Source organism: Cottoperca gobio, chromosome 8, assembly GCF_900634415.1.
Source record: "Cottoperca gobio chromosome 8, fCotGob3.1, whole genome shotgun sequence".
In the NCBI taxonomy this organism is placed as follows: domain Eukaryota; kingdom Metazoa; phylum Chordata; class Actinopteri; order Perciformes; family Bovichtidae; genus Cottoperca; species Cottoperca gobio.
The window spans coordinates 7084004-7108721 of NC_041362.1; the positions used below are offsets into that span (position 1 = coordinate 7084004).

The 24718-nt window shown below is 37.8% G+C and overlaps 2 protein-coding genes across 3 annotated transcripts; both read right to left on the bottom strand.

Moving 5' to 3' along the window:
• Positions 1 to 5251: 5251 nt before the first annotated feature.
• Positions 5252 to 7166, bottom strand: LOC115011763 (uncharacterized). Its single transcript, XM_029436988.1, has 5 exons — positions 7076 to 7166; positions 6841 to 6989; positions 6195 to 6377; positions 5737 to 5775; positions 5252 to 5635 (listed from the first exon to the last, which is right to left on the bottom strand). Exons 1-5 carry the CDS (start codon positions 7164 to 7166, stop codon positions 5252 to 5254), a joined length of 846 nt encoding a protein of 281 aa, XP_029292848.1.
• Positions 7167 to 11643: 4477 nt separating this feature from the next.
• On the bottom strand, positions 11644 to 24612 carry stxbp2 (syntaxin binding protein 2). 2 transcript variants are annotated; one of them, XM_029436876.1, is made up of 19 exons: positions 24556 to 24612; positions 20486 to 20535; positions 20323 to 20404; positions 19857 to 19933; positions 19668 to 19743; positions 19371 to 19474; positions 19069 to 19217; positions 18900 to 18984; positions 17987 to 18117; positions 17761 to 17868; positions 17492 to 17549; positions 17316 to 17381; positions 16234 to 16314; positions 14562 to 14703; positions 14255 to 14361; positions 14072 to 14170; positions 13895 to 13980; positions 12451 to 12611; positions 11644 to 12367 (listed from the first exon to the last, which is right to left on the bottom strand). In XM_029436876.1, exons 1-19 carry the CDS (start codon positions 24590 to 24592, stop codon positions 12288 to 12290), a joined length of 1779 nt encoding a protein of 592 aa, XP_029292736.1. In that variant the 5' UTR covers positions 24593 to 24612; the 3' UTR covers positions 11644 to 12287. The 2 variants fall into 2 exon arrangements, with proteins under 2 accessions (XP_029292736.1, XP_029292735.1); XM_029436875.1 differs by lacking the exon at positions 24556 to 24612 and adding an exon at positions 22843 to 22973.
• Between the last annotated feature and the right edge of the window lie 106 nt (positions 24613 to 24718).

Sequence of the window (24718 nt, forward strand, 5' to 3'; positions counted from 1 at the left end):
TTAAGAAGAGACAGAGGCCTACCATAAACGATTTATTTATTAGAACAAATAATTACACAAAAGAACATCAACAACAATTTTAAAAAGCATCATAAAAGCATAATTTTGGAAATAGATAAAGGGCATAAGGTGCAACTTCAAGAAGTTACAAATTCAGACCATGAGATCAGAGCTTCATAAGAAGCTAAATGCTGCGTGGTGGACAACTCTGGGTTGCTCTGCATTGTTGTGAATACCTAGAGGAGGCTTCATGTGTACGATGCTCAGGTTATTAATGCGTACATTAAGAGGTGGTTTGAGGATCTGACAACGGCCATCAGTTCATGCTCACAGGTAAGGTCAATGCTACTATTGTTAAAGTGTGTACTTACAGAGAAGTAGCAATAAACTTAAACATAAGCTTATTAAAGGAACGATTCAAATTGATCTCATATGAACCACATGTTTGTATTTTACATTGTGAGAACAAGTCTGTTCTGATCACGTGAGTATACAACAATTAATTCTTTAAGATAAAACAATTTGTCAGAGGAAAGTTCATTTGAATGTGTATTGCTCATCAATCTTCTCCTGCAGGGCTCCCTTGACAATTATCTAAGTTAGTACATGTGTAACTCTATAACAATCTATTTTGTTATAATAATTATAATAGTAAGCAAAATGCCAACGCTAAGTTAACAGCAGATGTCTGCAATAATATCTGTATCATGCCATCACAATGTTAAAATATGCCAAACAAACAAACATTTTAGGTGATTTTCCAACACCACTGACGGATAGCCGACTTTAATAACTTCATGAGCCACAAACCATGGCAACAACAAGCCACACAGCTGTGTGCATCAGTTTTTAGTGTCCCCTGGAAACAGTTTGTGTAATGAGCTTCTTGCATAGCTTTATATATTTGCAGCGCATTTTCTAAATTCTGTTCATGTGTCGTTAAATTGGTGAAAGTGTTTTCTAAATGCTGCCAATGTTTTGTCAAATTAGGTGAAAATGTTTTTTTTCTATATTTTCACTGATTATCCTGCACAATTATATATTTTTTCTTCTAGTAAGCTACAATGCAACACACTATGTGTGTTTTACAATCCTGTGAAATGATCCATCACTGTATGTATATAACTGTCATATTTATTGTTGTCTTGTTTTTAACTTGACTTATCTATCCTATCTTATATTGAGCTCTCTTACTGTAGTGACAGAAGCGGTCTGTAAATTAAGCTCACACAAATCACTGAAAAGAATGTAAAACTGAAACCATTGGCAAGATGTTGTCTGAGACTATGGTAGGATTTAACATTGAGTCGAAGGTATTTGTAACAGCGAGACCACTTGAAACAGCGGAATGACAATTGGCTTAATATAAACTCAAAACAACTGCAAGTACTCTCCTGTGGCTTGGCTGTTCACAGACAGAATAAATCAATAGAGATCCTCACTCTAAATGTATGACCAGTCCTACAAGCTTCCAACAAGGCCCACACTTTAACTCAAGTGTTGCAAAGTCACTTGAGAATTCTCTTTTTTGTGCAAAAGGGTGTGACTTTATCAAATTTGATGTAACAATTATTTCCCTCTACATGATACAGTCTTGAATAGTGAGGTGATTGCTTTCTAAAAAAATTACAGCTAGGGTGGGCCTTATACAAAATCACAAATTGAAGGACATGGATTTAACTATATACAGTATACAGTAGGTTACATGGTATTACAACCAGGAAGGATTAATTAACAACAGCATGTTAAAGGTGCTCTTGCCTTTATGGCAACAAACCCTTCATAGTCTGCACAGGAAGGTGTTGTTGGACCTTTGGGCAGATGCTATTTATGTGCTTCACAAATCATTGCATTTCATTTTAGACTGTCGCACTACAATGTCAATAACATAAATCCTGAAAACTCAACCTTAAAGTAAGCACACCAAATATCCTCCTCTGTTCTGTCTTACTATGAAATCATTTAATTAATTCAAAGAAAAGTACAGAGAGCGTTTAACACACACAACCTTTGGTTCTCTCAGTGTTACTACCCAGTCATGGAAAGGTCTAACACTCTTTTATACAATCTCAGGCTCCTCCTCACCAGACGTACTTGGCATGTCATAGTTTAGTTCAAGGAAATCTTAGAGAGGCTGATCTATTTGTATCTTCCAGACTCAAGGACATACAAAGGTGAAGGTTAGTCTGGACAATGTGTCCGTCTTATCTTCTATTTGGTCCTTTAAATACACCCTCATTAAGAAACTGACTGAAGTTTACAGTTTACACTGGCAGTAATAATGCAAAAATATTTTACTTTTACACATACAGTAAAAAAAACTTAAAATGCTAACATGTACTCCACAAATGCTGCATTAGATTTTAGCTGTATTAAAATATATGATGTAAGTTGTGTATAACATGTAATTTGCAACCAAATGTGCAGTCATAAAATGTACTGTAAGTAGAGGCAAGCTGAAAGTATCCTCAGCAAGTCAATATCAAGTAAACCATAAAGTGGAGCTCACGATTAAACTTTGTTGTAGCACCATGATGCTACTATTAAAATAGTGTTCCTTTTACTTTAAAAATAGCATAAACATAAACACAACAAGGCCACTTAAATGACAAACCTAGTTTAGGATGTCACTGTTGAAATTGACCTCTATGACCTGTGTTCAAGGTGACACAACACATATCCATATATACATCTATAACAAATGTTTTAACATTTTGCTGTCAGATTCAGATACAGACTGAGATATAGTTCAGAGGAGATCTCAGACCTGACTGAACAGACTGGTGAGACTGGAAAAAGCATCCATGAGCTGGAAAAAGCCAAGAAAGACTGTAGAAAGTGAGAAGGTTAAAATTCAGACTGCCCTGGAAGAAGCAGAGGTATTATCTTTTATATTTCATACGTTATAATATATAACGGGTGCCCTATGCCAATAATTCTTTAATTTCAAAGATGTTTAGTTATAATGACAGACATTGTGGTCCTTTAGCTTACTAAAGGAGATGGAGATTCATGCCAACAGGCAGGCCGCTGAGGCCCAGAAACAACTGAGGAACGTCCAGGGACAGCTCAAGGTGGGATTTTATTTTATTCCTGAATGAAAAAAAAAGTGAAAGTTAACATTAACTTTCATAAACTAAATTTTCTTTCATTTTCATAAATGCTCAGAAATAAGTTGAGGAACAAAATTGTGCTTTAAATGCCTCAAATAAACGTTGCCTCATACTGAACTGAAGTATTTCCATTTTAATGCTACTTCATAATTTTCTCAACTACATTTCAGAGGCAAATATTGAACTTTTTACTCCATTACATTTTCTTTGCAAATGATAGGTTCTGTACATCTGCACATGTGTTTCCAATTACCCTGCCTGATGAGAGGACTGGTCAGATAGAAGTAGGGTGGAGATACGCTGGGAATTAAACCCAACCAAACCCAATTACTTACCCAATTATAACTGAGTAAATTGCCCCGCCCCACAGGTATATCAAAATCATGGTGAATCAATGATTTTGTTAATGGTTGAGGTAGCTGTCAATCAAGCAGTGAACACACCTGTGTGAGTGCACTATGGGCGTGCAGGGCCTTTAAGATTTGACATACAAATGATATGGTTCCTTTCATAGGATGCATTGTTATTTAAAAGTTTCAAGTTAAAGTTTCAAGTTTTATTTGTCATATGCAAGTTAACACAGGGTCAACAGTACAATGAAATGTGTGCGAGAGAGACAGCATGTCAGCTCAGCAAAATCAGCAAAATGAAATTATATATATCAAATATCTTAAAATAAGTACTATATACAATTGAGTTAAACAATAATTACAAAGAAAAACTTATGTACATATATGAAGAGAAAAAAACAAAACTGTATAAGTAGTTAGCTTTTGCTCCATCTTGACGAGCTACAACGTTACAATGCTATATATACAATGATATAATATAATTAAATACACCAGTAATAACAAATCATAAATAGGCTATGTAATGATATAACATTGAAAGGTTCACTCTGCCTAAAGAGTATGTTTACTATTGATTCCTTCAGTGCAGTTTTCTGATAATACTTGTGTGTACTTTTACTTAAGTAATATTTTGAATGCATGACTTCTACTTGTAACAGAGTATTCTTACACTGTTGTATTACAACTTTTACTAAATAAAACATCTAAATACTTCTTCCACAACTGTTTGGTTTTGCTTCAACACTTCACAAGTACAAGGACAAGAAGAATGTGACCAGACTTCAGGATCTGGTGGACAAACTGCAGCTCAAAGTCAAGGCTTACAAGAGACAGGCTGAGGACGCTGTAAGTCAACTATATCAATGTGACTCATTTTGCAGTGGAATTAATAATGATATCACTGTTAACAACTTAATTAATATAACCCTAAACCCCTCACACGCACGCCAACACCCACATGTCCAGGCTGAGAAAGGTTCAGCATGAGCTGGAGGAAGCTCAGGAGCGCGCTGACATCGCTGAGTCCCAGGTTAACAAGCTGAGAGTCAAGAGCCGTGAAGCTGGAAAGGTAACCTTTTCATTCTCTTTGACAGTGTCATAAATTAACCATATGCATATATTAAATGTGTATACCCATGATTTTTACATTGCAATATAAAATACACATGTACAATAACTATAATTACCTCTTAACATAATGAACAGTTGCATTGTGCTAATCCACAAGCCATATTACTGATAACAACTCTTTCTGTAAGAATCCCCAAGCGTTCACTGTGTTTTCCTTTTACTTCATGTTTGTCATATTCAACCTGAGAGAACCTTTTTAGCTTAGATAACTGTTACATGAAACTGAAGAGAAGAGAAGAGAAACCTGTGTGTCAATATAAAGACACACCAGTTAAATGTATACATAGAATGCAATTATACATTTAAAGATAACACTGTTATCTGTCACATTTGGGGGGGGGGGGGGGGGGGGAAAGCAATGAGTTCCCACACACACCACTTAGCTCGAAACAAAATAGACCATACATATATGTATATGGAACATTTAACCAGCAAATAATAAGAAAGAAAAGAAATGGCTCAACAGATAACCTACCCAGTCCTGAAAATAAAAACAAAATAAACTTGAGTTGAACTACAACAACTACAAGAGCTTCTAATTAGTTTGGGAATATGAAAACAACAGATAAACATTGTTCAATCAATTATTTTCAGACACCACACATTTCATTTCTGCTGTTTTCCTAAATTAGATCATTTACAATGTGGCATATCTGACTAGTGTTTATTGCCACCATACTTATTATCTTTCTTTCCCCTCCCCTTTTCTGGATCCCCTTGAGAGGATTTTTTTCCTCCCTTCTGCAGCTGCGCTGTGTGAACTTTCTCAATCAGAGAGAAGCAGTCTTCATCTGGACTGATGGAGCTGCTCCTCTGTTCATGTGGGTTGGGAGATGAAGACCTTGAGTGGCCTCTTCTGGGACTTGCAAGGCTTTGAGAGCCACGCCTGGACTTGACATCTTCTTTTGGGACAAGGTTTAAGTTGAAGGACAGGGATCTGCCAAGTGATGGGCTCAGAGGGATCACAAGGTTATCTCCAGGGGCTCCTAGAGTAAGGAAGACTTCTGGGAATATAGATGGTTGGTCCGTATTCTTATGTCCCTTTGACAGATAAGAGTCAAATAAGCATAGATGAAGGAACACATCTTTTTTTATAACCTTAGCAATTATCTCACAATCTACAAAACTGTGGCACAGCTTACCAGCTCTGGTGTGAAGCTCATGGACACCTTCACTGTCACCTGTGGAGAAATGGCATGTATTTTATTGTTCTATATGAAGTTGTACAGTAATCTAGTAGTCTTGTTTAGTCATTTTGATCAGTCGTTGGTGACCAACTGCAGAACAGTTCAAAGAATACATTTTAAACAAATCAGCAAGATGTCCAACTTTTCAGTTAAACTCACACACATGACTCTGAGAAAGGAGCATCACTTCCACCGTAACTGAAACCCTTAACTGGTGTAGGATATGGTCTTTCATATCATTAAAAGTTGGTCTCAAGCAAGTTAGGTTTTTTCACTTTCAACGATCAGTGCAAATCATTTCAGAGCAATGTCACTTTGCACATTAAAATTCAAACAAATTAATAATTTTTCTCCAAGCAATCACTCTCCCAATGAAATCAAAACACCTGTTATATTTGAGGTGAACAATTTACCTGTCCTGGGGAATTTATCTTCTTCTGATAAGCTGTCGCTGTGGTAAATGAAGCAGATTTAGGTAGGGCTCTGGAGAAGCCATATTCTGAGTTAAAAATTTGGGGTTGTGAGGTACGTCTGGTATAGTCCTTCCTTGATGTTTTTGGTGTACCTTCAGCAACAATGATGTGTGGTGGAGAAGTCTTTTAGATGAAAAAACAAAAGGCAGTTGAGCTGTCAAGTATTCCGTTATAACAGCTGTCATAATCAATTGTGGGTATAAGGCTGTTTATTAAGGAAACATTTCCATGTCGACATACTTTTCTTCTTTACAAAAGATTCACATGGTACAAATATGCTCGATATATAAAATTGAGAACCATATCTGAATTGGGAACCATAAAGGTGCTGCAAAATCTTTTCAGTTCAGCGATTCTATAGTTTTAACTTGTGGCACAAGAATGACATTTCTGCCATTCATAGTTCTTGAGTTACAGTACAGTAGACACAAGAATATGCCTGCACACTGACAGACATGCATCATGTCCTGCATACCATTCACTTTGTGGGAGGTTGACATAAAAATAACAAGGAACTAACTGTAGCAACCTCTGGCAATATTACTTATGTTCGTACTACCAATAGTTTAAATATTGTGTAACTTACTGAGATTCCAGCATTCGCAATCCTACCATCTTCTTTTCTTTTAGAATTCCCACTTATCTCTGGCAAGGTAGGAAATGCAGCACGCTGATCGTCTAGCCGTTGTCCCTGACTGGAAGTAATGCTTTTGAAGAATGCTTCAGCATCTGCATCTGTTACGGAAAGCTAAGCGTTATTTCTGTGACGTATCAGAGACAGTAAACACATACTTGACCTAGCCCCATGTGTTTTTCCTGACCTGTGGTTAAACTGTTTAAAGCACTTCCATTGTGTGTGGGTGTGGCATCTGGGCTTCTGCTGGGTTGTAAAGAGCAACGTTGCTCTTCCATGCGTCCACCTCGTGAATGACTCATCATTTTCAAGAACTCTTCCTCTTCAACTGGAGATGCCTCCTAAAAAAGATTTAAAACAAGAAAAGCAATAAGAAGTGGGACCACTCAAAATGAGGACGAAACAAAACAACCACACTTTTTCTTCTAAAGACTGAAGCCTTTCTATTCATCACTAGTGCCATTTTAATGTCTTGCCTAAAATAATATAGGATTATAGGGGAGTGAATGTGTTAGTAAAACTATAGGCTGTGTATTGTGCAGCATGATGTCTTACCTGCCGATGTTCGACACTCTTGAAGGAGGAAGACCTTTGGGCTGTCTTATCAGATGTGTCTGAACTGGGATGATCTTTTCGTTGAGCAGATGGGGTACTGATATTTTGGAAGTTCTTTGGTGCAGAACATCTCTGTTCATCCATCCTTGAACTCTGTGGGATAAAAATAGGATTCATTATTGTAATGTTGGCTCAAAGCAGTTGTGAATGCTGTTAAACATATTCTACGTCTGCAAACACATGTGTGAAGACTTTGTGGAATAAAATGACAACAATTGTTAATACAGTTTCACAATGTATGTGGCCAACCTGGACTTTGGAGACCATGTAACACAAGTAGCTTGCATCCCTCTCTGCAACAGTCGATGTTGATGTGGTACCTCCGTTCTGTATCCCTGGCAAAGAAGGAAGAGATACTCGCTGGTCATCAAGCCTTCGGCCCTGAGAATTGGCAAGCAGGCTGAAGAACTTTTCAGAGTTTGGATCTGGGATGAAAGAAAAAGAGACATATTAGTTGTATGTTCAAATATCTAAACAAGTATTACATTATAACATGAAAGAGCAATCAAATTATTCTAAAAATAAACACATGCATGTTTGTATTCTAACCTTTGGGAACGGTGTCGGGCTGGTGTTTGGGTGTGGACTGGGGACTAACACTTAAGACACATCGCTGTTCATCTATTCGCCCACGGTGGGAATGAGTCATTAAGGAAAGAAAATCTGACTGTTCACTTGGAGTCATGGCCTGGATGGGGGAAAGGTGTACAGTACATATTTAGGTCAATAAATCAATAATCTAGAATATAAATAACATGCAAAAACAAAACTTCATTAAGATTGCAGATCTAAAACCTTATTGTTTCAATGTAATTACATTATTACATTAAATGACATTACGGTACATTGTCATTAGCTGTTCATATTAGGGTTAATACTTGACTTGAGCATGTACCTGATTTTGAGATTCTTTTTCTTTAGTCTTTAGTCGCTCTATGTCTGACCCGGGGCTAAATGAGGCTGAACGTGGAGGACCTGAACCAGACCTAAGCGTATCCTTTTTTGGCAAACATTGGGTCGCCGGGTCACTGAGGAGGTGAGGTAGTGAGCACCTCTGCTCATCCATTCTGGTACCCTGAAAATGCATTAGACAAGCATTTCTCAGCATTTATGATCAGACACATAAAGTTCCACAGAATATTGAGCTTCATTGATGGCTTCATGTAAGAATGTCACACTATCAACTGGTTTGAATTGAAATGACATATCTCAGCTTTCAAAAACTGTGAAACATGTCACACATAAACTGTTCTCAGAATGATGACATGCTTTGAGATGACATTTCCATGAAAAAAGACTTTGAAGCGCTGTACATCCAAAACATTGGGAAGAGTGCACCTGCTTTCTGTACATTTATATATATATATATATATATATATATATATATATATATATATATATATATGTAGCATCCTACAAATCACATTTCATTCGTATAATATTTTGTCTGCATTCTAGTTTCATATTTGTGTAACATTTTAAGTATTTTGGTATATTGATCATTGCTATTCATTTTTTTTTTTATATTTTGTTTAAAAAAAAAAGTAATGTACTAGCCTGGACTTTAGAAACCATGTAACACAAGTAGCTTGAATCTTCTCCTGCAGTAGATGTGGCCTCTTCGTTTTTTAATCCTGGTAATGATGGAAGAGACACTCGCTGGTCGTCGAGTCGCTGGCTCTGAGTGTTGGCCAAGAGGCTGAAGAGCATTTCAGCATCTAGACCTGGGAAGATGAAATGTGAAAACAGGTCAAATTGTTAAGTAACTATATAGACAATGAATTAAAAAAATTAAAATGCAATTTGTCTGATCTATCGGGAAGAAATGGTAACTAAGAGGCAATTGGCAGAATGTCAACACACTTATACTTATACGCTATAAATGTTTTCAGAGACTTTATGAATACAGCCAGTTTTCTCACCTTTGTCTGATGCACTTGCAGCAGGCTGGCTGTCTCTGTGTTTGGGTGTGCAGGGGGAACTCTTGCTAGGATCCAAGCAACAGCTCTGGTCGTCCATGCGTCCACGCTGGCCATAACTGATCATATTCATGAACTTCTGTTGTTCTTCCTGTGTTTCTTCCTATTGGATAAAATCATTGGGATTAAGACTTTTACCAAATGAGGATGAACAATATCTAATAACGCATACCATAGTCCAACATGTCAGTAGAAAAAAATGGTATTCATCAAAGCAACCAGAATGACAGAGTAAGACAGAACAGACCTTTATAGAATTGGTGCGGTCACGCCAAGGCTGAACCTGTGGCTGGTTGCCTGATATGAACAGAAGCTTTCTGTTTCTATCTGGAGTACTCTCTGTCACAGAAATCTGAGGTGCAGAGCCTTGATGGTTATTACTCCAAGGTCCCTGAGAAAACAAGTCACATTTGGAGTAGATTTAAGTAATTTATTCATCACACCACCTATGTAGGTGCATGCACTAAACCCCAATCTGTAGTCTACTACCTGATAGTTAAGCCCTGGCAATGACAACCGCAGTTCATCATGGTGTTGTTCCTCATAGTTTGAGCCTGTGTGGGAGCAGGGGTGAAACAATCAACAATCAATCTACAAAAGGACCTGTACAATATAGATGGTATCTTTGTGTCTGCTGCCCGAACCTGGAGGTGCCGTTTTGATTTGTCCAGTTTTAACAGGACTCAGGGAGCAACGTTGTTCGTCCATTCGTCCACGCTGTGAAGAACTAAGCATGTTGTAGATTTGCTCATGTTCTGGGGATTCCTGTTGAACATCAGCCAAAAGAAAAAAGAAAATAGTGTAAACTATCACAACTTATGAACAGTTTTCTCCTTAGTACTCACTTGTCCTAAACCATTTTGGCTCATTTTAACATAAAAATCATTATTCCTAAAAGCTAATCTTAACACACTCTCAATATTACACTAAATGTCCAAGAACCCATGTTGGGGACCAATATAATAATGTAATCTGTTATAATATATTGCATTTTCAACAAATTCTGATAAAATACTTGGACCATGGAGAAGAATAAATGCAAAATATTTGCTTCTTTTGGTCCCTTTCGAGAATTAAATACCAAAACAAATACCACAAACAAGAACCAAAATATCAGACAAGAATATAAGGCATCAAAACAAACTAACAACAAAACACTGATGGCAAAATGTACACAACATTTAAAGCATCGGCATGAATGTTAGGCTACAAAGGTCTTACCCGCACAGTGTCGGTAACTTCTGATTTGGAGTCCACTTCAGCAGCTGCCATCTTGAACAATACAAACAGAGGAAAGTTTCCCCTACTGAGAACTAAATAAAACGTGAAACAGTACAGAACGTTACACACAAGTTCCTTTCTGTAAATGATGGAGAACCCATTCTGTACCTCTTGAATGGAACTATTGTATGTGCAATGGAAATGATGATCCTGATTGATGCAACTCCAAATGTGTCCTGAACATGGCTTGGTGGAAGGCTTTTAAACTGAGTTAAATCCTAAGTATTAACCCATTGCCATTAAGACCCAAGCCAGTGCCCGGTCGTAATTTTACCATCTGTAATCCCAGATGAAAACATAATCCTCAACATAGAGAGAGATGATCTTTTTCACTGGTAGGTATACCTATTTTCCCTTCTGACCTAACACTGTACAAGTAGGAATATTCCCAGGTTGTGAAATTGAGATGAACACAACTGCCACTGCTGTTATAACCAAAGTCAAACATACAAACTCATGCAAATATACTTTAAAATAAAGAAGAGTCAGTCTACTGATGAAAAGGGTCATATGTTAAATGGCATTGTACTCACAAAATAAAGCGTAAAGAACTGAACCATGAAGTATCAAAAATACTTATTTGTCAAAGATGTCAACATTTAGTTGTCATAAGGAGTCAAGGAGATTCAGATTAGACACAACAAATACAACAATTTAAAGTTTGCTCTCTTGAAGGCAAGGAGGGCATGTTGGATGTGGTTGAATAAGATACCAAAGTCAAAAGATCTCCATAACAATTTTAAATAATTCTGGGCATGGCAGTTTATTCTTGATTTTGGGTTCAGCATGTGTGACAAAGCTTGTTGATGTTATTTTGTCAATCATTAAAACATCTTAATGCCGATTGAAAGTCCTCTGGAAAACTAACACACAAAGACAATTTAAAGTTAATATCATGTTTCTTTTATTAGCAATTTTTGAACAACAAATAAACAAATACCCACAACACTTGCTCCCAGCAATATATTAAATGATATGGTAAATGTGCAAGATTTCATAAAACAGCAGTTGAGACATTTTGTCTGAGATTAAATTTCCCAGATGTGAAAAAAAAAGACAAAAAGGTACCTGGAGAAAAGAAGAAAAGGTATTCTACATTTAAGATTGCCCCTGAATATATGATACATACTTTTCAAAATTAATTTCTATATACATCTACATGCTTTTTGGTGTGAGATGGTCCAGTTGTGGGAATGATGCAATTATTAAGTACACAATTAGGGAAATCAAATATTGTAGTAACAAAAATAAGAATTTGAATGAGAATAGTAAAACAAATCAAAACATTAATAATATCTAATTAAATATTTTAATATAGTTCCAATCACAGCAGTATACAGAACCCAATTCACAACAAACTAATAAAAATACTTTTCTAAAACAACATAAATGATCACAAATGTTTCCTTCCATGGCTACATCTAAGATTTCTCCTCATGTTTCACCAGACCAGCAACCGATCTTCTCAAATGAAAGACTAAACCCTTGTTCCAGTGTGCTTTTCTCGGTTCCGGGTCCAACTATCTAACAATCAGGATTAGGAACTTTGTCGAGACTCTTCAGGTCGTTAAGGAAGCTTGTTGGAGTCAGGATGTGAGAAGACCCTGTCAAGGAGAAAGTGATATTTATAATTAAAAGAGCATTTTTGGGACACAAACTCATTGCCTCTTCAACAGTGATTGCTTACCAATCAGCACTTCCCATTTCCCATCAGTGGCTCGAGTGACTTCATAGGCAGAGCGCATCTCTGACTGCGACAGCCCACCAATCACAAATATAATAAGCCGAGGGCCAGTTCGATATTCTGTTGGGGATTTATTTTTGTGCCAGTGTCCAAAACGTGCACTGCTGTAAAATTAAAAAATAAAATAAAAGGAAGAAGTCAATGTACATGTGGGAGAGCTCAAACATCCCTGCTGGTTTACCACACATTTTAAGTTTACATTTAATTTCATTGTAATGTTTTGCTCACACACTCTGCTAATCAGTTTTATAACGTTAGAAACGAGGTCATTAGCCCGATTTGTAACTGCCATGTCTAGTTCTGTATAGCCAGCCCGACATAGCCATCCTAGAGTATATTTTAGTGTTAATATTAATGACTACTCAGTTTTAATTCTGCACTTTGCTAAAAAGGAAGGGCATAGTGCATTATGAGTGAGCCCAGGTCCCTGAGAGGGGTTTGTAGAAGCACTATCATCATGACAGGAATTCCCTGGGGATTATAAAAGGAGTCAAAGTAAAACTGCCTTTCTTTCACCCTTTCAACTCACTTTGTCAAAAGCTTGGCTCCAACGCAGTTACAGGGATAAAAGCTTTTATTTGACAGCATTAATCCGTCTACCCCAGTTAATATTATTGTTGCTTAAAGGTTTAATGTGTCATTTTTAGCCACCTGCTTCAAAGTAGGGGGCAGCATTTTCCCTCTAAACTGGGTCCATACAATTTCTAATCTCTAATTTGAGATGCAGCAGTTTGGCATGTTTATTGTTTATATTGTGTATTGCATTTACTCCTGTGTAATGCCTATCTGTCTGTCAGTCAGTGGGCAGAATACACAAAATTCAAACAAACTGCTGAGAGCCGGTCAGAAAACATCTGCTGTCTTATAATCTTCACGTGGGGCTGATCTGTGTTTACTGGGGCATTAATGTTAACCGGGGATGTAGTCCGTGTAACATTACGTTAGTTTATTTAATGGACTAAATCCAAAAGTGGCAGAAACTAGAAAACGACCCGCATATTTGTCTCATCTTCCCGCTGGCGGCACAGCCAGGAGGGCAGCCCGCCGGGGGAGGGGAGAGGTCGGCAGAGCCGGCACTCGTCGGGCTGGAGGGCCTGTGTAACGGCAGCAACAGGGAGTCTGCAGTTCCCCGGTTAATTGTTTTAATATTTAATATTTAAATTCTGGGATATCTCACATATTGAACCTGAAAAACAAATATCACATCTCATACATCAAAAACTAATATCACCTTGGAACACAACAAAAAAGGAACATGGGATTTTTTTTCTAGCTATCATGTTTTCATAATGTTTTGATTATTACTCATTAATAATTATTTCTTTACATATATTATGAACTATAATAAAGTAATAATGTTGAGTTCATATTTGTTTCCAGCACCCACCTGACTGCAGTCCGAGTTGTGTTGATGGGAGCAGGATCAGAGATGAATGGCCACTGCTTTCTGTCCAGTTTGTCGTCTATGGCATTCTGCAATACAGAAACAGATAGTGTGAAAAGCTGAAGGCAAAACTGAGCAGCTGTGCCAGTAACATCAGAAACCTCCTTTTGGTTTTAATACCTCCATGACGTCTTTGATGATGGGTGCCCATCTAGAGAGCTGGTAGGTGCTCTCTTTGCGCTCCTTTCGCTCTGGCAGCGTGTTCGCAGCATTGCGGCCCTAAAGAAAAACATTACATCTGTAACAAATACTGATGGAAACTTATATTTGAGACTGTAACCACACTGCAATCAAGACATTTACCCCAGATATAATGTTGCAGCCCAGGTTCTGCAGGTTGGTGATGATGTTGCTGTCGGCCTGTATGTTTGCATGCTGGATGAGCTTGGCAAGGTTCTCCTCCCCGATGCCTACATGGATAACCAGATATTTAAAAATGGTGAAGGCAATGAGAACAATTGATTCTCTGCTATTCACTTCATACCAAAGCTTCTGGTCTTATTCAAGATTGTAATCAATGGTCACAAACAAGTATGCTGTTGTCCACAAATTGTTTTTATTTTAAAATGTTGTATTAGTTCAAACAGAAAGAGTTGTGACAAGGGCGCACCTTTTTTCTTGTGGAATATGAAAAGCAGTATGATGCGGATTTTGTCATAGGCCTCAATTTCATTGTTGAGGAGCACAGGAACAATGCTCTTCATGGCATCCTTCAGAGGATCCCCTTCTGCATTTGCTCCCATTGCCAGGTCCTGTGAAAAAACACCCGTGGTTAACTATTAACTTCAACTGGAATCTCAATTACCAGTTACAATTTAAATCCGCTGACTGACGTCTCACAGGGCAGCTGACGCGGGAGAATGACTTGCCTTTTAACCTTACCCCACCTCTTTCATAGAAATACTAGTTTTAAGAGTAATGCATTAGCACTATTGCTCTGACCCGTTCACTAAACTCTAATAATATCTTCTTAAAAATTCAATGAACAGAAGAAAAAAAATATTTTTAATGAATCTGTCCTAGATCGCACAGTAAACCTCCAGAGTTGCATTTTGAATCCATTAACTACGTCAGAAATAATGACAAATATTGGCCCCTTAACTTGGGCTTTTATACTTACATGTAGCTTTGGGATTTCCCTGTTATCCAATCCTGGGCACTGTGTGACCTCCATAAAAACTTGTTAAGCTTTACGATGAATTTCGACTTAACCTCGTTAAGGGCAATCAACAAATCGTTTTTGAGAACAACTGAAACTATAGAGTGGCTACAAGAGCACAGTGTTTTGTTAATAACATTACACACATACATCGGCATTGGGTTTCCCAAACAATGTAGAACATTAAATCAAATGACAGCTGACAGAGAGCTGTTGCCGTTTGTGTCACACTGTCCATCCTTGAGCCAAAACATGCCCGTTGGATTAAAGAGGCAGCTTTCAGACATGCTGTCAATCCATTAGTGCAGTTGAGTGAAAAAGGCCCCATTAACACTTGCATTTATTAATGCCACAACCATGCATAGCTTAACATTTCCTGTGTGCTTGCGACTCATTTGACATAGAACTAAATGTGGCAGAATACATCTCCCTCAGGAAAACAAAGCATTTCTGGCTCATACAAATACACTGGGGCTTGGCACTGGTCTGGACCTTGGCTTTATACCAGGCTCACGTTGACGAAAGGATTTCTAAGTAGTACACATATTATGGGTCATTAAATGCATTTCCACTCAGTAGTGACATAACAGCTTCTTCTGCATTTCTGTTGATATATGGATGTTGATGTCCGTTCCTTAAGCTTCTTATGCAATATTACGACTCTCCATTAAATATAAGACCAGTGGAGCTATAGATAAACCATCACCAACACCATCCTGTCGAGGTCACTTATGCTAAGTGGGTGGGACAGAGTAATTCTATGTCCGCTATCTTACCGTAAATTACTAACAACACAGAGGGAAATGAAGTTGAACCCACCCTGTGATATAAAAAGCACAGACTGACAGGATGTTTAGTAAACAATGCATGAGCAGGCAAATTGTAAGAACTGTAGGTTAAATGGTAGGTTAAATGGTCATACATTGGTGCCTTTCTCTTCAGGGATCAAGAGAACATCATCTTGTTTATATTTTTACCTTCAACTATAGATGTACAGGACAACTTTGGCTTCTCTCATTTTATTGCCATTAAACTGTAGATGAAATTAACTGGACCGTCACAGAATAATTGAAAATAAAAAATTATATATATAAAAAACTTGTAACCCCACAAGAGTACTGACCTGTTCCACTTCACAAAGCTTATCAATAGAGGCCTTGAATCTCTTCATACACGCTTCGGCTAGGTGCAAGTGAGTAGAGTACTGTGAATAAAAATGAGTAATAATTAGTTATTAATTCACTTGTAGTTAAAACAATATCATCATATGATATACAAAACCAATAAAACACTTTGTTCAAAGCTACAGACAAGACTGACAACTCTGATATGAGATAACCTAACCTTTTGGAGTTACTCAGGTGACTTATTGTCATGATGGACAATCAAAGTATAAATCAAGTAATTAAAATGTGGACAATTTGTTTTAAGACTTGTTCAAACTAACTGTCTAATTTACGGTCAGAAGTTTCTCCTAATAAAATATTAGGGCTGACGAATTAGAGCGTTAATTTCGATTAATTAATCACAGAACTTCAAGCTGAAATATCACCTCAACGCAAAGCACTGAGCAGCTCGGAGCTAGCTAGCACCGCCGCTGATGCTAAAGTGAGCGACCCGTCTCGTCATCTCTCGATCAGAATGAGTCGGTCTACCTGAGACACATTAACAACCCCATCACCAAATGTATTGCAATGGACTGCGGGTGGTAGAGGACCGGGGGCTAACGGAGGCTTTACAGATGGCGTCAAATGACACAACCTTTAAGCCGCCACAAGATATTGTTTATTGTGCAATGAAAGATGTTAGGCCCGATTTGAAATTGCACTTTATGTCAAACTGATGTTCTGTGTTGTCTAAGATAATTGTGGCAAACAAGACATTGGAGAAATATTATTGAAATAAAAGACATGTTGACAGTTTATAATGCTACTCATTGATTCACTCATCTGACAAAACCCATTTGAATATTTTGAAATGCTTTTCACAGCAAATATTGATATATGCGATTAATTAATCACAGAGCTTGTAATAAATATTTTTTTATAAATCGCTTGCCAGCCCTATAACATATGTTCAAAATCCTGTTTGAGGGGAAAAACTCAACGTGTTTAGAGATCAGAGTACTGCCTTTACAATAGAACACAATTATCATTAGATGATAATACAAATAGTGAGGGGTTGGCTTATATTCATCGCACTCACCATGCTCAGCTCCTTTTGGTACTGTGGCATCTTCTTTAAAATCTGAGAGAGATCTTTGATGTTTGACTGAAAGACAAAACATTTTAACCAAAATTACAATTACAACATAAAAGTTGTATCTTATATCATCTGACATGATAATTGAACCAGAATGAGTTGTGCACATGAACACTCACATTGTCGGTGCACATTCTCTTGCTCTCACAAAAGGTGCGAAGAAGCTCCGTCACCCTCCTGCAATAATGGGTTTTGAAAGATTATTAGTTACCTCGTGCAGAAGTACACGTAATTACTTATAATATTACTAGCAACCAAAATGTAATCCAGTTAGATTATTTAGGTTTTGAAGTTGTAACATAAAACGCAATGACCAGAACTTGTTGGAAAGGATGACAGTGAGTCCTAATCATGTGGACATATTCTCATGTAATTGTGAAAGACTTACTTTGTGACATCAGCAATGTGCATATGTCTGAGCTGAATCCAGAGCTCATCATCTTCGTCCAATAACACTTCTCTGTTATTTGAATCCCCAATGCCGGTTGTCTGATAACTTCAAAGATTAAAACAAGTACAACACAATTGACTATGAAGAAACGGCATGTTCAAGACAGCACTGTCCTTGCAAAGCAAATGAACAGCAGCATATGTAGAATAAGATGTTCACTCACGTATAGATGTCTTGTTTGATATCTAGCAAGTCATAGGCCATTGCCTGGAAGGTCAACTCATGTAGAATAGGTGAGATGGGATCAAACCCACGATCAACGATCAGTAGCTGGGATTGTGCCTTTTCTGCACCCTAAACACAATGAACATAAGGGATATAATCTAATATTAACCAAATATTTCATGTACTTCAAAGATTCAAGATCGATTTAGGATATAGTCTACTGTAGTGCATAAAAAAAATAAGGCCCTTAATTATCTTTTTTGTAAATCTGTCATGCAGTAAAAGTCTTATCAACTTTTAATATCACAGTCTGATGCAGCACGAGGAAGCGTTTCAGCAAACGTGTCAAGTACAGTAAGAAATAAAGAGAATGTTAGACAGCATAAAATGGCAATGCCCTTCTGATGTATGCAGGGGGGGGGAAAGAGAACAGTAATACATGCCTGTTAAGACCCATCTCAGGAGCAAGGGAATGTCAGCTAAGAAAGACAGAAAAGAAGAAGGGGAAAAGAGAAATGTCCAGCAAAGAATGAGAAAAACAAAATAAAACCCAGAAACCACAGAAACGTCTACAACCTGAGAGAGTGAAGCGCTGCAGAATCCCAAAGGAAGTGTATTATGTAATACTGAAAAGTTGGTTTAGCACTTTAGCATTTATGACCAATTCTCCGCTGTCTGAATCTGCGTGATATTGATGCAAGTGGCATTCTTTTTTTTGTTTTTGTTTTTTAAATAACGTTACCAATTATTCATTAAATCCTACTTCACGTCTTAGCATTTTAATACCAATTAAGGCCTTATTTTTAGAATAATGACTTCGATGTCTTTAAAGACTTTTTAAGGATCTGCGGGATCCCTGATGGTAGAGCACATAAGAATTGTTGTTCATGGTGGTCTAAGTAGTCCCGAACCTCTCCCATGCTTGGGTTGTCAGCTTTGTGAGCAGTAAGGCGCTGGTAGACCTCATCAGCCAGTCTAGCATTCTCCTCTGGTCCCCTTAGAGACAGAGAGGTATACAACTGAATAAGAAAATTCAGTGAAACACTCATTTCAGTGCACTTTTATGCAAGGCTTCCATACTTGCGGTAACGGATTGCAGGGTACTCCTTGAGTGTGTCACACAGAGTCGCGATCTGCTCCGCCAGATTTTCTATAATTTTCTCTTTCGCTTCATTTGGCTTCGAACTATAGAAGGAGTACAAGGACGTCGGATCATCCAGGGAGAATACCTGCAGACCCAACAAAAAAATAGTGAGAATTGAACAAAGTGTAGCAGCTAGCCAGATATTTTTCTCAGGAGCTGTTGGTGACCAAAACACAGCTAAAGAACTGTGAGGCCAGAAAAATCAAGTTGATTTAGGTAAGTGGAGATAATTCTCTACCTGGGACTCGTATGGCAGGAAAGCAACATTGATCTCTTTTAAAGTCTTGACAACCTTGGCAACTCTGGATTTCCCAATCTCAGCAAAGAGACCATATGGACAAGCTGTGCAAGCAAATGTAAATATACAAATTAGAAATGGCAATATCTTTATGTAATTATTCAGAAAATGTAAATGTTTTGCACAGTACATTTGAAAATGGTTGTATCCTATAGGTTTAAATACCATGTTTTTGATTTAAACTGAATGATACAAAACACAAACACACACACAACACACACAGACAGATAATCTTACTATCAGTGAAGAAGATGTGTGCTGCTTTGTAAGTAAAGGCAGTGTCTTTGAAGTCGTTGATGAGAGCATGAACTGACTGTAATTGAAAATAAATTTAGTTTAAAAGATTAAGATTAGGAGAGAAATTACAATGAACACAGAATATTTTAACATTGTAGAGGGAACTAGGAGGAAAAGGCAACAGCTAACCTTCTCCACGGGTGAAATCAAATATATGGCCTCCAAACTAGAGATGGGCTCCCTTCGTTTATTGATGTCCTCCACAACTGAAAAAGGAATAAACAGAGGACTTTTACTTGCATCTAAACAATCTGACTTGATCAATATGCAACAGCAAATAACACATCATCATCATCATCATCATATAAAGTGAAATATAGTTATATAATGTCCAAGCTGCCAGATCAGAATCAGTGTATGTGGAACTTCGGGTTGTTGTTTTAATAAGGCTGGGGAAAATGCCTTCAAAAGTGCAACACAAATGTAATCAATCAGTGACCACTGTCACCTGGAGACAGTGGACTTTATGATGGCAGTTTGAAGACGCTGTGTAGTGAAGGGGAGCGCTCCGATATCTGTTAGTTTTTTTAATTTTGATCCAGCATGCATGAACTGATCCATAGGATACAATAATATTAATTATGTGCATACTTACTGGTCACTCCTTCTGCCAAAATGTCAGACATCTTGCAGCAAGAGGACAGAATTCGCATGCTCATGTGATCCACGATGAGAACCTGAAGACGAGATAAACAGGGGTTATAAATTCAGTGCGACACCATCGGGGGACTTCTTCATTGTTTTTGGACAACCATTACCTTCCATTCTCCATCTTTCTTCACACTTTTGATAACCCCATTGAGGATTTCTGTAGAAGAGACGAAATTAATTAATATATGATTAAAGAATTTGGAAACGTTTCTGGCTCTACACAAAAGAAGTTAGATAAAACAGGTAACAAGTGGCAATCTGTTTGTAAAACTGAAGTAAGAGAGAGCCATAACAATATTTGATGGGATAGCTATGATTTACAAAACACTAAATGTTTGTTACAGCATTCATTCATTATTTAAACAAGAAATGTTTTTGCCAAATTCTTCTCTATCGAGTATGACAAAGAGTGACATTTAATCTATTGCTTACAAGTGGCTAAAGAGTAAAATAATACATGTGTGGCTTAATTAAAAATGTTCTCAATGCCTAGTTTCATTTAAAGGTCCTCTGTGTGTCTGTAACTCTCTAAACCAGGAACTTTCTTGATACCAACCCTTATTTCACAAATGTTTACCAACTCAGTTGGTTAGGTGCTACTTCCTTTTGTTGTACAGTGTATGAAGATCAGACAACAAGCATAGTTGTTTGAGTGACTTCATATGTACAACAGCAGAGTTTCCTGCAGTGTTTTATTTGTGGATGTGGGCCACCTTGCCCAAAGTGCCCTGAAATAAAACATCAACCTACAGGGTAAAATAGCAGAGGCACTATTCCACAAAGCCATTAAATTTAGTTCTGGCTATTATTTAGGCGATCATCTGGGTGATCTGGGGTGGCTTACCCCCTCAGCTAAACACGTTCCTCCTTTTAATAGTGCACAGAAGCAAAGACAGTGTGTGAAGAGATGTGTGATCGATGTGATCTCACTTTCATCACTCAACTTCCTCATTAGAAACACAATAGAGACTCCCTAATGCAGGATACACACTACACGAGGATCAAGCTGAATTTGGTCCCGTTTCCCCCCTTCCGACAATGCTCAGCTAAACCCAGATTTTTTGATTGTTCTAAAGATTATCCTGCAAGATTACATCCCCTGATCTGCTCGGAAGTGCATCCTGACCAATTTCAAATCGCAAATATTATATTTATAATCACAATTTAGGACCATGTTACGTGTAGGAAACCCTGAGGATCTGTATGAGGTCCCTCACATTTTCTTTCTTTTAGTGTGGGCGAGCCTTAAGACAAATGACTGACTGACTCGATAATTAGCTAGTTATGGGAATGGAACAACTTTAATTCAGCAGTTAATTATAAAGAAAAACACAATTGCTATACACCTTCTGTTAACAATCATTGTAATCACTATGTTATGAAATGTTTCCAAAATAATATCCAGTGTTCGTAGGGTTTCTGAATATTTCATAGCGTATCTAAGCCCTGCCAGGGCCAACCTATTTCCATACAAGGAACTGGAAGATATGACTACATGCAGCTGGGGCTTTCCACCCTAAAGCAGACAACCATAAAGCCATAGCAATATTTACCTTAGCTTATGTTCATTGTTTTTAATGTACCAAAATATTTGCATGCGCAAGTTGGCCTGATGCCTGTGTCACCTTTAAAATAATCCTGTATTAGGCCTTAATTTATTTTATTCTGTCCCTGCTTTGACCTTATACTTACGATGACAGCTTTTATTTGGCATTATAGTGACAATGTGACTATTGAGAGGACTCAACTTGAGTGTACAACAATTTTTCCAAGCATTAGATCAAGCTCATACGACCTGTCCACAGGCCACCTGTTCAAACTGCAGATTTCCAGGTTTTATATTCAAATCAGTGGCTAAATAAGTTAAAGTCAAATAAGTTAAATAAATAAAATAGGAGCATTTACCAAAACTCACTGACAAGGTGGAACCTTTAACCTGAGGATAAGGATGTGGCCACAGGATGTGCAGCACAAAACACCTGACCTGATGATTTAACATTGAAATACTAGTTACTTTAAAACCTTTTTGTAACAACAGTTGTAATTGTATTGATGTTAAATTGCGTACAACCTGGATGTTCGGCTGATTTAGTCAATCACAAGTGATGTTATCGGACTTCCTTCTAGGTTAGCTAGCTAACGTTAGCCTATAATTTAAGACACTTCTTCTCTCTTTACATCAAATAACACAACAAACCACAAATCCCCCCCCCCCCCCCTCAGCAAATATTGTTACCAACACATGCAACACAACAATACCAATTTGTAACAATGTCTTGGTTAGCGAAAAGATTATTTCCTTAGGTAATGTTCACATTTGAATTGGGACAGGAACAGGAAGAAACCTCTGGTGGACCAACATCCCCAGTAGTGTTTCGAGCTCCAATGAGATACATTCAGATGAACCTCCTGTGTCTAACACACTTCTGAAGGCAGATAAGGATACAACAAATGTGTAACTTACTTTCTCCTACAACCGCTTTCAGCCCACTCGGTGCCATCTTGACAACAGTTTGCTGGCTAGTCGTCGGTCACTTCCTTGTTGTTAAAGCCAGAGTTGGCTTTTGACAGCCAAATATTGCCCCCTGTTGTCAGATACTACTATTGCATGAACACATCTTGTGCTTTTCACAATGTGCATGTTGTAACCATAGAGTCTGTGGTTGGAACAAATAGCAACAAATGAGTGAGGAAATATCAGTCAAACTATATTAACTCTAATTTAATGTAATCTTTATTTAAGCCTGAACCGTTTCCACAGATTCACTTTAAGTAGTAACTACTAAGTTTTTAGGGGATGATAAAGTACTTTAAAACATCATCACTTGGCTTCCTTTAAAGGAGTCGTAGGCCTATTTATCAGTCAGACAATCATATCATAAAATACTATAATACTGACTTCCAAAATAAATGGCAGCCATGAAAAAGAAACAGCAGCAAGAAAGAAATACACACTCTCTCTTGACAGTGCCTCAGAAGACTGACCGAGTCATCCAACAGGTTACTTTTCATTGCCAAATATATTTGAGGGTATCATCTGATGAGTTTTGGGAAAGACACATCATCACTTCAACATGATGGGTGTGAAATTCAGCAGTTTGTTAGGTATGGTTGGACGTGTCCAAGACAAGCACAGCCAGCTCCCTCATACTTTGGAGATCATAAATAGCTGTGCTGGTCTGAAGGTGGTCATGGTGTATTTCTCTGTTTGATATGTCGTATTATGATTTATCAACTCTATTCTTAAGTAGGTGAGAAAAGGTTTTCCTCTTCGAACAAGCATTGCCTTGCAAATTTTACTCTTGCATAATTGTAGTGACATGCAGGGCTAAATGAAAAGATAAGTAGAGCCGGACAATCAATAGCCCTGTAGCATCATATGTCATGGCACCATCTCTCCACTAATTATTTTTTTATACGGGTAAAATCAGGATCAGTATTTTACTTCATTGCAGAAGTCGAGGCATTTCTAGTTACTGAAGAACATATTTCAAACATCTATATTGTCTGTGTTGTACCAGGAGTACATTTGGGTCACACTTAATTTGTATAGCCAATGCCTCTGCCCATGTTACTCATTCACGTCCTCTTACTACCTAAAATATTGTCTGCTTGTCAAACCAGTTCTCCGGTCACAAGGTGGACCCTTTAACCTGAGGATAAGGATGTGGCCACAGGATGTGCAGCACAAAACACCTGACCTGATGATGTAACATTGAAATACTAGTTACTTTAAAACCTTTTTGTAACAACAGTTGTAATTGTATTGATGTTAAATTGCGTACAACCTGGATGTTCGGCTGATTTAGTCAATCACAAGTGAAGTTATCGGACTTCCTTCTAGGTTAGCTAGCTAACGTTAGCCTATAATTTAAGACACTTCTTCTCTCTTTACATCAAATAACACAACAAACCACAAATCCCCCCCCCCCTCAGCAAATATTGTTACCAACACATGCAACACAACAATACCAATTTGTAACAATGTCTTGGTTAGCGAAAAGATTATTTCCTTAGGTAATGTTCGCATTTGAATTGGGACAGGAACAGGAAGAAACCTCTGGTGGACCAACATCCCCAGTAGTGTTTCGAGCTCCAATGAGATACATTCAGATGAACCTCCTGTGTCTAACACACTTCTGAAGGCAGATAAGGATACAACAAATGTGTAACTTACTTTCTCCTACAACCGCTTTCAGCCCACTCGGTGCCATCTTGACAACAGTTTGCTGGCTAGTCGTCGGTCACTTCCTTGTTGTTAAAGCCAGAGTTGGCTTTTGACAGCCAAATATTGCCCCCTGTTGTCAGATACTACTATTGCATGAACACATCTTGTGCTT